This window comes from Mytilus californianus, unplaced genomic scaffold (assembly GCF_021869535.1).
Source record: "Mytilus californianus isolate M0D057914Y unplaced genomic scaffold, xbMytCali1.0.p SCAF_11, whole genome shotgun sequence".
NCBI lineage: Eukaryota > Metazoa > Mollusca > Bivalvia > Mytilida > Mytilidae > Mytilus > Mytilus californianus.
The window spans coordinates 17,120,833-17,136,013 of record NW_026262593.1 but is presented as its reverse complement, the minus strand read 5'-3'; the positions used below and the strand labels follow the sequence as shown (position 1 = coordinate 17,136,013).

The window sequence follows — 15,181 nt, the reverse complement described above, 5'->3', positions numbered from 1 at the left end:
GTGTTTGAGCTTTTGATTTTGCCATTTGTTAAGGGACTCTCCATTTGAATTCTCCTTGGAGTTCGATATTTTTTTTTTATTACTTATTGATTGATATAGCGAAATTCAAACGGAAAACATTTTTGTTAGAAATACATAATCTTTTGCAATTTAAATAATAAAATATTAATTTTTTTATTCAAAACTTTTCAGAATTGTGAGTTTGAAGATATATTATCCCAATACACAATATTATAAATTTTGCAGCGATATGACGAAAAATAAACTTACATTAACCTTATTACAAACGGGATATCACATTATTATGTTTACGGTGATGTTGCTTATAAATTTTGTACATTTACATACGTTCTAGGTAAACTTATTGATCCTTTGAATAAACTGTTTCTGGAAGGTTATTAATTTAACACCAATCTCCGCACTCGCTCATTTTATTATGCCTGGTCGTTGAGCGCGGAGCGACCAAGCATAAACAAATGAGCGAGTGCGGGGATTTAATTTTAATTATATTGATTCAACACTGTATAAAGATCATTGAATACTTTCTTCATCGATAATTACACGCTTTTGCTTCTAATGAATTAAAACATAACTAAATATGTATGACTATGGAGTTATAAACACTTTTGGCTCTATAACCTGTCAATATTTATATTTTGACATTGCACAACACCAGTGTATATAAAGTGTGAATCTAGTTAGTTCATTTTCACTGTCGTATACGAGTATGTTAATTGTAGAATAAAGGATGATGGGAAAAACTGAGTTTGTTTACTTTTTGAAAGTACAAAATAATTGATTTGAATGTATGTTTTAACACAATTTCTTTAGAATATAACTTTTTAATGTATAATAACAGTATTAAAGTCCAAAAAAGTGAAATTAAAGCAGCTGAATCCATAATATTGATTACTGAATGCGATTCATTTTAACTATAAATGCGATGGTTAGTGCGATCATTTCTGATGTTATTTTTTTTGGAGGTGCGATGTATTTTCATTGTTGTTTTAAATGATAATTCGACATGCAACAACTGAAAATAGTCTTTTAATGACTTTAATATTGATGATATTTACAATTTGAAATGCAAGCTAGTCGTAGATGCTTAATTGAATATACACGTGACTGTATAACCAACGTATGGTTGATTCCGGACGTTGTGTGTTGGGTTTTTTTCTGTACGTTCGTTGCGTGTTTTCGTCATAGTTCTGTGCCGTTCGTTAGTAAAACATCGGGAACATAATTAGCTGTTTCTATTGAAATACCTATCTTTTGTTTTTTGTTAGCAAGCATTTGCAACTACTATAACTATTTGACATTTCTTATTGAAGACTGAAACAACCTGAATTTTGTATTTGTTTGACGTGAAACACAACTTACTGGAGCTAAAGAAGCCCACTCATCGGAAGTGCCTGATTGCAATCCGGTTTCTTAGAAATTCAGTATTTTGATCTTGAGGTCAAAGGTCAAGCTCACACAAAGGTCAGGGTGATATGCGTCACATCGCCTTAAGGTGATACACGTTCATATCATGCATATTTAAATATTTTTGGTTTGCTATTAGTGTGACATGAATCCGAAAAATATACTGGAGTAGAACATCCATGAATATAACGTATTTTTATGGCGAATTTTCCTTGAAAAGTTTTAGAACTCGCTTAAATAAGCTTTGAAAATTTGTCACGCCGTTTCATACATATTTCTACCATATATTTCGCACAACGAACAGTATAAGAATGTACAACTAACGGTACCAAAGAAAGCAAACAAACTAGAAAGAGAATGAATCGTACAGAGCCAAAATTCTGAGGTCAGTTTTTCAAGTAAATGCCTGCAAATAAAATAAAACAACGGGTTTCTCATTCGCATTATGTATTTTAAACAACAACAAATCACAAAATACACGGTCGCATTTAGTGTAAGAGCCAACCAACTATGCTCTATTTGTAGTTTAATCAAGTTTGAGTTACACAGAGTGTTTGTTCGCGATGTTTACAAGTAATTCAAAGACCTGTCTATTTAAGATAGTCACAGGGTGTTCATGTAATATAAATAATATACAATTTAGTCAGGAGCAGTAAACTTTGTTTTCATAAACATTGAGTACTTAACTAAACAGTACGTAAATTAGTCTTTGGTGAAAATATTAGGACGGTCTATCTACCAACATCGCTTCGCGATGCAGCATTAACGCCCGGAATCAACTGTACGGCGGTTATACCCCGTGGTATAGAACCATTTAGACATGTACCAAGAAACTGTATTCAATATATCCTTGTATTCTTACAATTACGTATTTGTGAGGTGACTCGATTGTTGTTAGAACTTTCTTTACTGTATAAGACGAAAATACAATAGCATGAGAAATATCAATTATCCAGTCTTCCAAGCGTAAAATGTAAGGCAACTGCGTGTGCGAGATTAAAAAACGTTACCACTCACTCAATTGTAAAATGAGGATCATTTTGTGAGTGCTCTTTGTTATCTTAGATGCATCCAATAGAGCTATTTTCCTAATGCTTGTAGTTTAAAGGTTTGGTTGGCTTGCTTTCTTTGTTTGTATAAATATTTGCTCAGTCTTAGTTACAATGCTTAAGCAAACATATACAAACAGAGCAAGCAAGCCAACTACACCTTTAAACTACAAGCATTAGAAAAATAGCTCTAATGACGTGTTATTAGTATGTGATGTAGATTTAGACCGAAACCGAAAACTTAGCTTTTTCGGTGACGTGGATTGGCTTAACTGTCCAAGATATATGTGTTCAATTATGGCGTTTCATAGGAAAGGATAAATTTTATCCTACATATAGATCTGGGTCTGGACAAATTATTAGAGAAAAAAGAATTTACTATATTAGCAATTAATGCTATTTTTACGGAATTTATTGATATATTACCTCAGACTTTTACTCATAAAGTATGCATATATAATCAATCCTTCTAACTTCATAAATTCTGTTAGAGTCGGCTGAATTAAAACTTTATATGATGAAAATTAATTAATTTCCTTCTGTGAAAATGCATCGCATGTACAATAGAAATGAATCGCCCCTACAGTGAAAATGAAAGTCTAGTATCATTATTCGACAGTAAACATGATTCACATAACGTAAACAGCATAGTGGAATTTAATTCAATATCAACAAGCTGAATAACAAAACCTGTTTTAACTTATACAACATCATTGATTATGTTAAAATGTACATATTTCTGCAAATGAAACTTAACTGCTGCTGGTAAATCTCTTGCACGCTCTATTCGTGAACTATCTACTTATCTATTTGTGTATCAATTTTACACTTGGATGGCTGTAGGCGCGATGAAAATCCGTCCGCATCTCAAACCTATATCATGAATTTATAAAAACAGTACACATTATATATTATTTCTATTTTATTCAAAAATCATGAATTTGTCGTCTGTTTATTTATCATTCTACATTAGAAATTCATAACGGATACAGTAAAAATGATATTTTAAGGTTCGCACATTATATACAGTGCAACACTATGTTTTCCCAAACTGCTTTTAAAATAAACCTTTACACTTAATCTATTAGATACTTTCTGATTGAAATTTAAGTCAGAGAAAACATGGTTAATTTATAAGTTGGATTTGGCTTTGAACTAACAATAATTCATCTCGGCACCTTGTGTTTTTGCCTTTTTTTTTGTCAGTTTTATTTTTAGTCGATCTGATAAATGGAGCAGTCCAAAATGTTTGAAAATCAAAAACATAATTAAAACGTTGAAAAGCTGACATAAAGGGTAGCCAAATACGGAAAAAGAATCAGAACTTTGTATGATAGAACATTTGTAGAAATATACATAACAGCAGATTTTAAGCAAAAAAGGGGGGATTACAGTCCACCACAGATATGTATGGAAAAGTAAAAATTTTCAGTTAAAAAAAACCCTGCATAACATATAGTAAAATCAAGACACTGTCAATGGCAACATAATTTTCCTTTGACTACATTCAATTTGGTTCTAGACTTTAAGACAAAAATGTAATATGTCTAACAAGAACTATCTACACCATCCAAACAAAACTGTAAGATATTCATCATATACTGCAAAGGATTAAAACAAATCATAACAAGCAATACTGACTGTTTTTTACTTTAATTCAGATAGGCTAACAAAAAACATTAAATGCTGAAAATCAAACAAGGTTGGAAATGAAATACGAATACAAAGCATATTCACGGTCGTAAAGGAATGATATTTTCACACGAGTAAAGGCGAGGACAAAAATTCATCGGTAAATGTCAAAAAGAAATGCAGTTTTGCTTTCATTTGTAATCAGCATATGACTTCTATCCTTATCAAACTTTAACGCGTAGGGTTCGTTAAGTTCGCTATGTCCGGAAAGAAGTGTTCTAGACTGTTGACCATCAGGAGAAAGTACGATAACACTCTTGTGATTACGGCTGACTACGTAAATATACCCTTCATTATCAACATCAACTCCTGCAGGATTGTCTAAAATCCTATCGTCCTTATATGTCCATTTTTTCTTCCCATCGATATCACAGCATGTTACGGTGTTTGTATTTTTGTGTACATAATATGATTTGTCATTTAATGATGATACATTACCCAGTAAGACAAATAACATTCTACAAAACGTTTAACACTTGAATCCTTTAGGTTAAGCCTATAGATTCCTTTGCCTTCGACACAGTAAAATAACAAGCCATCAATATATATAATACCATGACACCGACATTCTGTATGTATAGTCTGTTTAATAGTTTTACTCTTTATGTCGACAATGTTCATTCCCTTATTAGATATTCCTGATGTCACAGCTACATTATTGTTATCTATACACGCAACATCAAATGCATCAGATGGAGCAAGGGACAACTTAAATGGTTGCTTTCCTGAAGTGTCAGTGAAAACTGTGATCTTCCTGGCATAGTCACTAAAGACCATTCTTTTATCTGGAAGTATATCACATCCCCTAATTTCGTTTGAGTCAATATCAAACTTTTGGAACAATTTCATTTTGATATCCTGAATGGATTTAGAATTAACTCCTATAATCTGGGCTTGTTTATCTTTCTGTCTAATGTAAGTTATACTAGTCTAGTAGATATTTTCTTCTCACTTAAAGTTCCAAAGGTGTGGATGCTTCTTGTTATATCATCGAGCGACTCGTTTATGGAGCAGGTAAGTAAAACTTTATCCAAGCTTCCTTTCTCCATTATAGATTGCAAACTTGATTCCAATTTTACGATTTCAGAAGAAATCTGATGAAGACCGAGATATATCTGCAGATCTGACGCATGCTTCTTCATGTCTTGAAGTTGTTGTTGATATTTCAACCGTTCGGTTTTCTTTTCATCCAACATTTGTAATGTATCTTTCATGCTTCTGGTAGATTGGTCTTCTATCTTGGATACCTCATTTCGAAAACTGTCTTCTAACTTGTCAAGGTGATTATTGATTTCCTGTCGTACTCGACTTATATTCGCTATAATTGATCCTTTTTGTTCCCCAAAATCTTCTATATTCTTTTTAATTTCTGCTTCTATTGTATCTACATTCTCATCAATATCTACTAAACTTTGTTCTGTATCTTTACATGAATCCGATGTTTTAATGTCTTTGGTCTTTTTGCTAAGATGAATAACATCTTTACATTCACTATGTTCCTCTACACAGAACAGACAGAGAGATGTGTCGTGAGTCTGACAATACATCTGATATTTATCGTTGTGCGTACTACAGTGGCTACTGTACAATTTAACTGACTGAGACAATGATTGGTAATCTTCAATTCCAACCGTCTCATGGTTTTGTGTGCCCCTGTATAAACTATGATATTCCTTACACTCGTTACACAATGCCTGGTCACATTTAGAACACCATGTTGTCGAGAGTTTTGTAAGGTGACGTAGATCACATATAGTGCAGAGCTTTGGATTGTCTGCCATCACTGTCAAGTCCAGTGAGAAAATAGACAAGCATGCATCAACAAACTTACTGTCCAGTCCTATGGGATATGATTCAGCGTGTATCCGTTACAATGTACTGTCAAGTCCTATTGAAAAATAAATCAGCATGTATCCAGAACATATTAATAATTTAAAGATAATGATAAAAGTATAATGATTTTTTAATTAAAATTTAAGATTAAAGTATGTAAAATAAGTATGCCAAAATTCGTTGAAATGACATTAGTACATGGGATATTGAATAGCCGTAGTCGGATATTTCAACAGGAATAATAACCAGGAGCTCATTGTTTGAACATAAATCAGGTCACCGGTTTTCTTGTTTGAATTGTTCCGCATATTGTCATGTTGGTGCATTTAGTAATTACTTTACGGTATGGTATTTACTCCTGTTTGATAATGCCTTACGGAAACCTATATATGCATATATCCACGTATCTTGGTTTCTTGTAATTAAATTATTTAAATCATTATGATTCCTTCATGATTAGAGAAATAAAAGAACAGCAATAAGTCCGAGTTTATAACTCTACATTCCTTTCAGATAATTTTTGAATCACGTAATTACCAGTAAAACTACCTTTTTTCCATTTTCACAGTCGTTTCCCTTTTCGATAACTTCTAGACCCCTTACGGATTAAGCTTATGCAAACAAACCAACAGCTGTGGACGATCTGTTTAAAGTATTTATTCAGACTACAACGACAATGTAGGCGAAACACTGTAATTTTTCATTACATTTTTGAAGGGTTGTATGAATTATTTTCATAAAATTGCAGGCAGAACACTATAGATTTTCATTTCATTTTTGAAGGGTTGTATGAATTATTTTTTGGGGGAATTAGTATAAGGTGTTTTAATGTGAAATATCTAGAACTAAACAAACAACCATGCAAGACAATTTTGAAAAAAACATAAACTATTCAAATTGATTCCCGCCAAAAATGTCCAATCCAACTAGCGATACAGTAAAATAATCAAAACCCATCTAAGTATTCTAGCATACGGGTCTTTTATTCGAGAGGACGAATGTTTTCATTGTGTCATTGTGCGATATTAGGGCAAAATTTTTAAAACAATTTACTTGAGCATACAACATAATACCGACATGGCCGTACAGTAAAATCAACTACAAATTGTACAAAATGATACTTCTAATAAGTATAAAAAAAAGTGTTTTACGATAGACCATAATTTTCTAGAACAAAATGTCTAGTCAAAATGACATGAAGTCCTATCAAATACGAAAACTATCGAGTTAAGGCCAGTGAGTTATCTTCGTCTTCTTGTGGATGTCCACCCTATAAACAGGTCACTGCATTAATAATATATGCGTTTAAAACAGAAGATATACAAGTTCCTTATTCATGAGAAGTTGAAAAGACACATCAGGACGATAGTCTTTATTACATTTTTTTTCAATTTTCCAATGCAATATTTAAATACAGACTAAATGTTCACATATTATATAATATATTTTCATGAACACTCTGCCTTACACCCTCTCGAACATGCAAATCAATACCAAAACTATCCTCTTGTCCTACTCTTTTGACGGAAGGCCAATTCAATTATTTTTTTAATAGTAAAGTGCAGTTAATAGAACTTAAATGTAAACGGAGAGACCAATGCAAAACACTTTATGACATTTAGAGTAGCATCAGCATATATTATATAAATCCATGATCCACAGAAATTACAAGAATGCTTAGAGATCCTATAATGGGCCAGAGAACACCGTTCATTTCCTGTGATATCTCCAAAATATTTTTACAGTGTATTATATTACTTTTGAAATTCTATCAAAATTATGGAAAAGTATACCAGCTCTTACGCAAAATATGGACAATTCTGAGTTAATGGGGTCTATAATCCATTAACACATTAAAGCATACCAATTTATGACCTTTTTAGCTGAACCAAATAACTTCTTTACGTAATTATCTTACCCATTCCTCCTCACCCCCCCCCCCCCCCCCCCCCCCCCCAATGTTATTTCATCCACCTTCTTAATATTCTATGCATTCTATGCATAAATTAAAAAAAAATATATTTGAAAGGTTTATGAAAAAATCGAAAGTTAAACACTGTCTATACTAGGGACTATATTTCTTCAACGAAAATAAAAGGACGATAACTGTGTCCTCGAACTAATAGATATGCATATTCAAGACATTGACATAAGAATATATTATACCATTGAATACATCCTACATATATGTACAACCTGGTTTTTACTAGACCCTGAAATGTCAGGGTTTGAATATTTACAAAAATGATGTGAAACATAATTATTCAGAAAACTGAAAACAAAAACAAAAAAAGATGTTAAGTTATATGGAGTTACTGTGCGTTACGAGTAAAATTTTGATTGACATATTTGAGCCTGAATTAGTAGATTAATAATTGGTTTGTGTTTCTTTGTTCTTTATTTTGTCAAGTTATTGAATTTATCATAATTATGAAGACTTGTTATAATACTAAAAGTTAAATTTTATGTAAATCAATGTAGCATACCACTTTCTAATTAATCAGTTACAGTAAATATGTCAATAGACATTAGATTTACTTGTATCGCCTACATTGTTATCTATATATGCAAGCTACTGTACATGAATAGTAGTATTATTTTTGTTTAAGGAAAACCTAAAGACAGCGATGGCGATAACAAATGCATGTGTTCAGCCTGTAGATATACAATGTCGTAAAAACCTGAATACAGAGATCTTACGAAGAGGAAACAGCAGTCATTACAGGTGTACTGTGCACATTATACAGGTCTACTTCATGTCAACCAGGAAGATAATTATCACGTGACTTAAAGGTCAGACTTACTTGCAGCGATTTACGTATGCATAATAGACATTTGCGGAAACTATAGGTCTATACCTAGGATTACATTTAGACTTACGATTACAGTTGACGAAGAACAAAGGATCATTTCAAAATGTAAAATACAGAGATACATAGTAAAACCAAATGATTTTTTTCCATTATTTAGATAAATCTTTTCGAGGACAAACTAATAAAACCTTCTTGGATATCATCACAATCCCAATAATTTTAGATTTTTTTTAGTTCTCCGATGGCGTGTTCAACCTCTACTCTATAGTGTGTGATGCGTCTATCTAATTTTCTGCTCTTTCTCTACATTTTCTGGGGTTTTCAGTACAATATATTGTCTTATAAAAGATGTCAATACTAAATGTCTGTTTATGTGTATTTTGTCGCCCACCAAAAAACGGCAGAGAACCATACGCTTTCACCCGGAAATAGAGTACTTATTTTTACTATATGGTTTTAAATATAAAAGAAGATGTGGTATGATTGGAAATGAAACAACTCTCAACAAGAGATCAAAGACAAATAAATTAAGAACTATAAGTCACCGTACGGCCTTCAACAATGAGCAAATCCCATACCGCATAGTCAGTTATAATAGGCTCACAAATGTAAAAAACATTCAAACGAGAAAACTAACGGCCGAATTTCTGTACAAAATAAACAAATATGTAACACAAAAAAAAAACGACAACCACTGAATTACAGGCTCCTGACGTGGGATAGGCATATACAAATGTGGCGGGGTTAAACATGTTAGCGGGCGCCAAACCCTCCCCTAACCTAACCTAGGACAGTGGTGTAAATGTAGAACATAAGAACAAACTATAAAAATCAGTTGAAAAAGGCTTAACTCATCAGATGGATACAAATAGATATACATTTAACAAAAACATAGAGTGGGCGTGGCTAGGTACTTGTGCAGTGCTTTGGAAATATAAATGTGTTTCGTTTACAGAAGAACACTTTTTAATCCGCAACTGCTCTATAACCGATGTAAAATCTTTGTGATTTTTTTTGACAATTTCAACCTCGCATGATATACTTTTTTGCACAATTTTCGACTTTTAATCATAAGGAATAATTTTGCGGACAAAGTATGTGTTGAAATTGAAACAAATAAAAATGCACTCTAGATATTGTACCGGTCTCAGGATCAGGAGTTACTTCAATTTAGTTGGAAAAGAGAGGCGAAAGATACCAAAGGGACATTCAAATTCCTAAAACTGACAACGTCATGGCTAAAAAAAGAAAAAGACAAACAAACAATAGTACATAAAACACAACATAGAAAGACTGCGCACAAACCCCACCAAAAACTGAAAGAAGGAAAGTTTGGTCTTGAACCGGTTTTCTTTGAAAAATGTCATCTGACTTTCTTCAAGGTTTTGTGTGCGTGTGCAAAGGGTAATCGGTGTGCAGTAAGGGTTGTGCATTTTGAAGATAACTTTGTCTATGTCAAGCATCAGGCCTGTGTCATTATATCAATACTTACATGACATATGTTGATGATAATTATGATGATTGATTATCTGTGTTATTTACATCTTAAACATTCGAATGACTTTAAAAACGTACCTTAACAAACGTCAAATAACGCCAAGAAACGTTGACAGGATACTAGTATATTTTTAAAACCTTTATACGGGCACATTTTGATGTAAAACAAATATGTCATTGGTACCTTTAGTCTGAAATAAAAATATCCAATACTGACTGAAAAAAATCCAGTGGAACTAAATCCAAAAACATTAAGGTCTTACCGCTCCTTTACTAAGTCGATTAAAAACTTCATTTTTATGTAAATTTGTATAATCCAAGTTCAAGGCTTTCATTGTATAGAACAAAATGGAGTCATAAATGAACACAATTTATTTACTGATAAAGAAACGTCAATTTTAACGTATAAAAACGTTATTTTATTTTATTTGATATATCCTACAAGCTTCATAAATGCGTAATCAAGTATTGTTTGCCGACATATCAACATATTGAATATTTCTAAAATAAACACCAAATTTTACTGTTAAGACATCATTTGGAAATAAATAATTGTTAACCTTTGAACCTTATTATACAAAAATGTGACCACTTCTGAGGCTTACGACATCATTAATCGGAAATTCACGATTTTCTCTTTTCAAGGATATATAATTTAGCCGTCTGTTCTATGGGTGCATTAACTTTTTTTAATGTTTCTAAGCTGGTCTAATAATTATTATTTGATCACACAAGACACGCAAGATTTTTCTTAACGAGTTGAGAAGTCTCTATTAGACTGTATAACGTTGAAAAAGAAAAGGCACAATATATTATATGAGTAAAGATTCCTCTACACTATATTATCACTAGCCTGTCATCACTTTGCGTTCGAATGCGATTTTAATTAATTTTACAAGGTTTCATTCCGGAGTTCGGTGGTTTTCTCCGGTCACTCGGCTCCATCAGAAATTAAAACTGACCGTAACGATAAAGGCACGAGTTCTGAAAGTTGCGTTAAACATCACCATCCAGTCAATCAAATACTATGGGTTTCACTTTTACGAATCATAGTCTAGGACTATTTTGTTTAAGAAATATATGTTCTACTTTTAAGAATTTCTTTTTGGACCCAGTCTGATTTTTGTTTTGATGGTGATACATTTTACATTTATTCCAATCATTTTGAAAAAAAAATCCTCTCAAGCCGGTGCTAGGAGTCGTCTTAAACTTTCAGTGACGTGAAAAAATATGTTTACCCCCGAGTTGAAGGTCTCATTGTGACTTTGAGCTGAAAAACAGCAATAAAAGTGCTGTTCCTTTGCCTTTTGTGTGTTTTTAGCTGTTCATGTTCCGATTTTGGGTCTTCGGTGGGAAGTTAGTGTGTTGTTTGCAGTGTGAAGGTAATGTGAAATAGCTATACTGAAGATTTACCCAAGGTAAAAATTGTTTGTTAACACGAATACAAGGAGATGTCGGATGTATTTGGCAAAACTTTTAAGAATTTCAGGTCCACGATGCTCTTCAACTTTGTATTTTGTTTGGCATTTTTTAACTTGTTTTAATTTACTAGAGCGTCACTGATGAGTCTTTTGAAGACGAAACGCGCGTCTGGAGTACACAATTTTAATTCTGGTATCTATGATGAGTTTATATATAAATTAATAATAAAGCGATCAAACTAACAAATAACAAACAATTTTCTTCAAGGAAAATCAGTCTTCAAGAATATTGATTGTATGTACAAAATGTCCAGATATTGTGATAAAATAATGCAGAAACTATCAAAGATCAGCCATCAACAACACATTATCCGAATTAAAACAACCTTTAGATATGAAATAAATATATATTATGAATAATCTGATTTCCTTTGTCAAGTGAAATACTTTTTAGATTAAAATACAGATAATGAAATATGAGATACTATTTATTATATTTTATTAGATGAATTCCAAAATCATTTCGTTTTAACATGGATCCATATCCACATTATTAGGGTCAAAAGTGTTCCTTTGCAGACAGTGAATGAAATCACGATCGCATGTACAAACATTCCAATCACACGTCCCAAAGGCATATAAAAAGAAAACATTACTAAAAATTTACACTGTCAAATATAGCGATATAAAACACAATTTTATATTTTAGGCATTTATTGATATTTCTTTACACACGAAAAATACTAAAAATAACCATAAAAAAGTTTTCAGTTTCCTATACTTTTCATTAATCTTTTAAATTAGAAACAGCCATCAGTTATTTAACGTTAACAAAGGTATAAATTGTATAAATAATATTCATCTTTTCTTAAAAAAAAATGATAAAACACCGAGGCATTAATCAGCTTTCATCTTTTATTAAGTTAATAATTAAGGTCGTCTAATTAGAAAAAGAAAATTCAGTCCCCGCTCCTCTATGAGCTCACGTACTGTTGAAGATGATTAGAACCCTGATGTTAATACAGGAACGAGGTAAATAGGAAGGGACGTTGATTACGAATTGTGTACATGATCGTCTGTGACAAAATTTTCCGTGCCGTTATCATTTTTTTTTTATTTATCATATTCTTGTTTTGAGTCTTATTTCTAAAACACAGAAGTCAAGATTTACCTTCACATATCATTGTATTCCCCTGGAATGAGTACGAGTAGTATTCCCATTTTGGAGAGCAACTATCGAATGTGTCATAACAACTATCGTGAGCTTGACAACATCTAAAAATAGAAAATATTATTTCGTCCTAAAACAATAAATGTACATAACAATTTAGTATTATCAAACAATTCAATTGAAACTGACGAACTTTTCAATTTTTTCAGACAAGGGATAAACTGTCATAGTTGTATAATATATCTTTGTATAATATACATACCTATCAACGCCATCTACCGGTGTACCACTTCCTCCCCAGCCACAATAACACCCATAACCAATTAGTTCTCCAACTCTTTTAGATCCAAACACATGCTTTATCTGATTTCGGAACTGCACCAAGTTTCTCTTTTCTATGTTTGAGCCGGCTGTTAAATATAAGTAAAACTGTTACATACTGTCAATTCATTTTTCTTCGTTGAATACAAATTTTCGTGTATTTCGTTGGTACAAGTGAACCACGAATTTAAATGTTCCATGAAATACGAATTTGCTATTGGGTTGTATGCATACGTTGGCAAAACCACGAAATCAAATATCCACGAAGATGCAAGATTTCTTCAATCCACGAAAATTGGTACCCACGAAAAAAAAAAGGACTCCACAGTATACAATTATATATTTTATTTGTTTCTCTTATTATAACAAATGATTTTGAATTAGTGGAAGGTTGCAATAAGTTTTAAGATAACTAAGGGCCATTTCTAGAACTTGTTTTATGCAAATTAGTTTGTTAGTATACATTAACAACAACATAAAGTATTAGATCAAGACATGAATTATGTCAGAAGATGCGTCTGGAGTTAGGTTTTGGTTTTGATAGATATATTATATCCCAACTTTATTAAAACATGCACGTCATCATATCTATCAATCATTTGGAAAGAAAAATATGTAAAAATGTTACGTCTATTAGCTGACTGATAGATAATAGCATACACTATAACCTACGACCCCTTCACATTTTGAAAATGACTGGGCTGGAGCAAGTTGTTAACGTCTACTTATAAGCTAACTGATCCACGTAGGGAGGATTGGAACTATTATTCCAACATTTCGGGCTTGATGTTCCATCAATATCAAATGAGAACAGATATGATAATAACTAATCTGAGCATATACTTTATCTTATACTCACCAGCAATGAATGAGCAAATGGTACAGGCAACAAGAAAGAACACAGAAAATTCACCTGAAATCAAATGCATTCTTTATAATTGTAAAAAGTCTTTGTACACATCCATTGTCGGTATTTTATCAAATTGTTTTATTTTGTTAGGACATCGGTGATATTGACAGATCTGTGCTAAAAAAAAATTCATTTAGAACTATTCTTCACTAAGGTCGATTAAAAGCTTGACACATTGTATAGTCATTGTCAATTGAAAACCGTATGGTGACCACTAGGTGTCCTTTTAAATGTTTTGCTTTCAAATTGACGGTACGCGCATCTTGTCATGCTTATATTTCATGTTTAGGAGTAAACCATAACTTGTACTAAAAGATGTTTTTTTTTCTTCGTGAACACTGTATAATACAGCTAAACTTAAGTCTTAAAAGAACTACTAGGGCGACGCCTAGAAAATGGTTCGATCAATCCACACTAATTATAGAATTGCAACATTGGCGTTCTGCTTTTAGATATCATTAGGGCATCAGTCCTAACGTCCAGATTTTGATCGGACACGGTTCCATATTTATAAATCTGGAACTATCAAACAGACGATCCTCAACATGAGCTTACTACTGGCCAAGAGAAAAATATTTCATACCTCAAATAAACATTTAAGCCTTATCAAACTAAGCAACTGCTTGTGAAAGACATTTTTAAAACGTTTTTGAATTTGGGCTTTTCTTACTCAGATATTTTTTTTTCTATTCTAATCTTTTATTCTAATAAAACAATACACCAACTCGCGATATGTTTCCATGTTTAAAATTCTCAAGACTAATTAATATTGTGACCATTATTTGACAAAAGTATCAATCTATATCAGTATAACTTACCATTATCAAATCACTGTACTTTTAGCTGAAACAAGAAGGACAGATGTAAAGCAAAATTGTTTGAACGGAATTTCGAGAAATCGCAATTAATTTGAAAAAAATACTTTTTTTATTCTATACATGTATATGTGTAGTTCATATATTAATATTTAGATTGTATCTCTAGAAGTATAAATTGTATACATATTATTTTTGCTAACTACAAAATGCATACAGAATTTTATCAATATC

General features: G+C 32.1%; 1 protein-coding gene and 1 long non-coding RNA gene across 2 annotated transcripts in view; both read right to left on the bottom strand.

Annotated features, from left to right (window-relative positions):
• LOC127719693 (uncharacterized) overlaps positions 1-13,246 on the bottom strand; it is a 47,563-nt gene extending 34,317 nt beyond the window's left edge. The window contains exon 1 of the long non-coding RNA XR_007990456.1: positions 13,164-13,246. This is a non-coding gene — a long non-coding RNA (uncharacterized LOC127719693). The remainder of the gene's footprint in view (positions 1-13,163) is intronic.
• The window catches only part of LOC127719686 (basic phospholipase A2 Cc2-PLA2-like), a 202,494-nt gene extending 187,526 nt beyond the window's left edge, over positions 1-14,968 (bottom strand). Inside the window, exon 1 of the mRNA XM_052225925.1 lies at positions 14,951-14,968. Within this exon, the coding sequence (XP_052081885.1) occupies positions 14,951-14,953 (3 nt within the window). The 5' untranslated portion in view covers positions 14,954-14,968. The remainder of the gene's footprint in view (positions 1-14,950) is intronic.
• Positions 14,969-15,181: the final 213 nt, after the last annotated feature.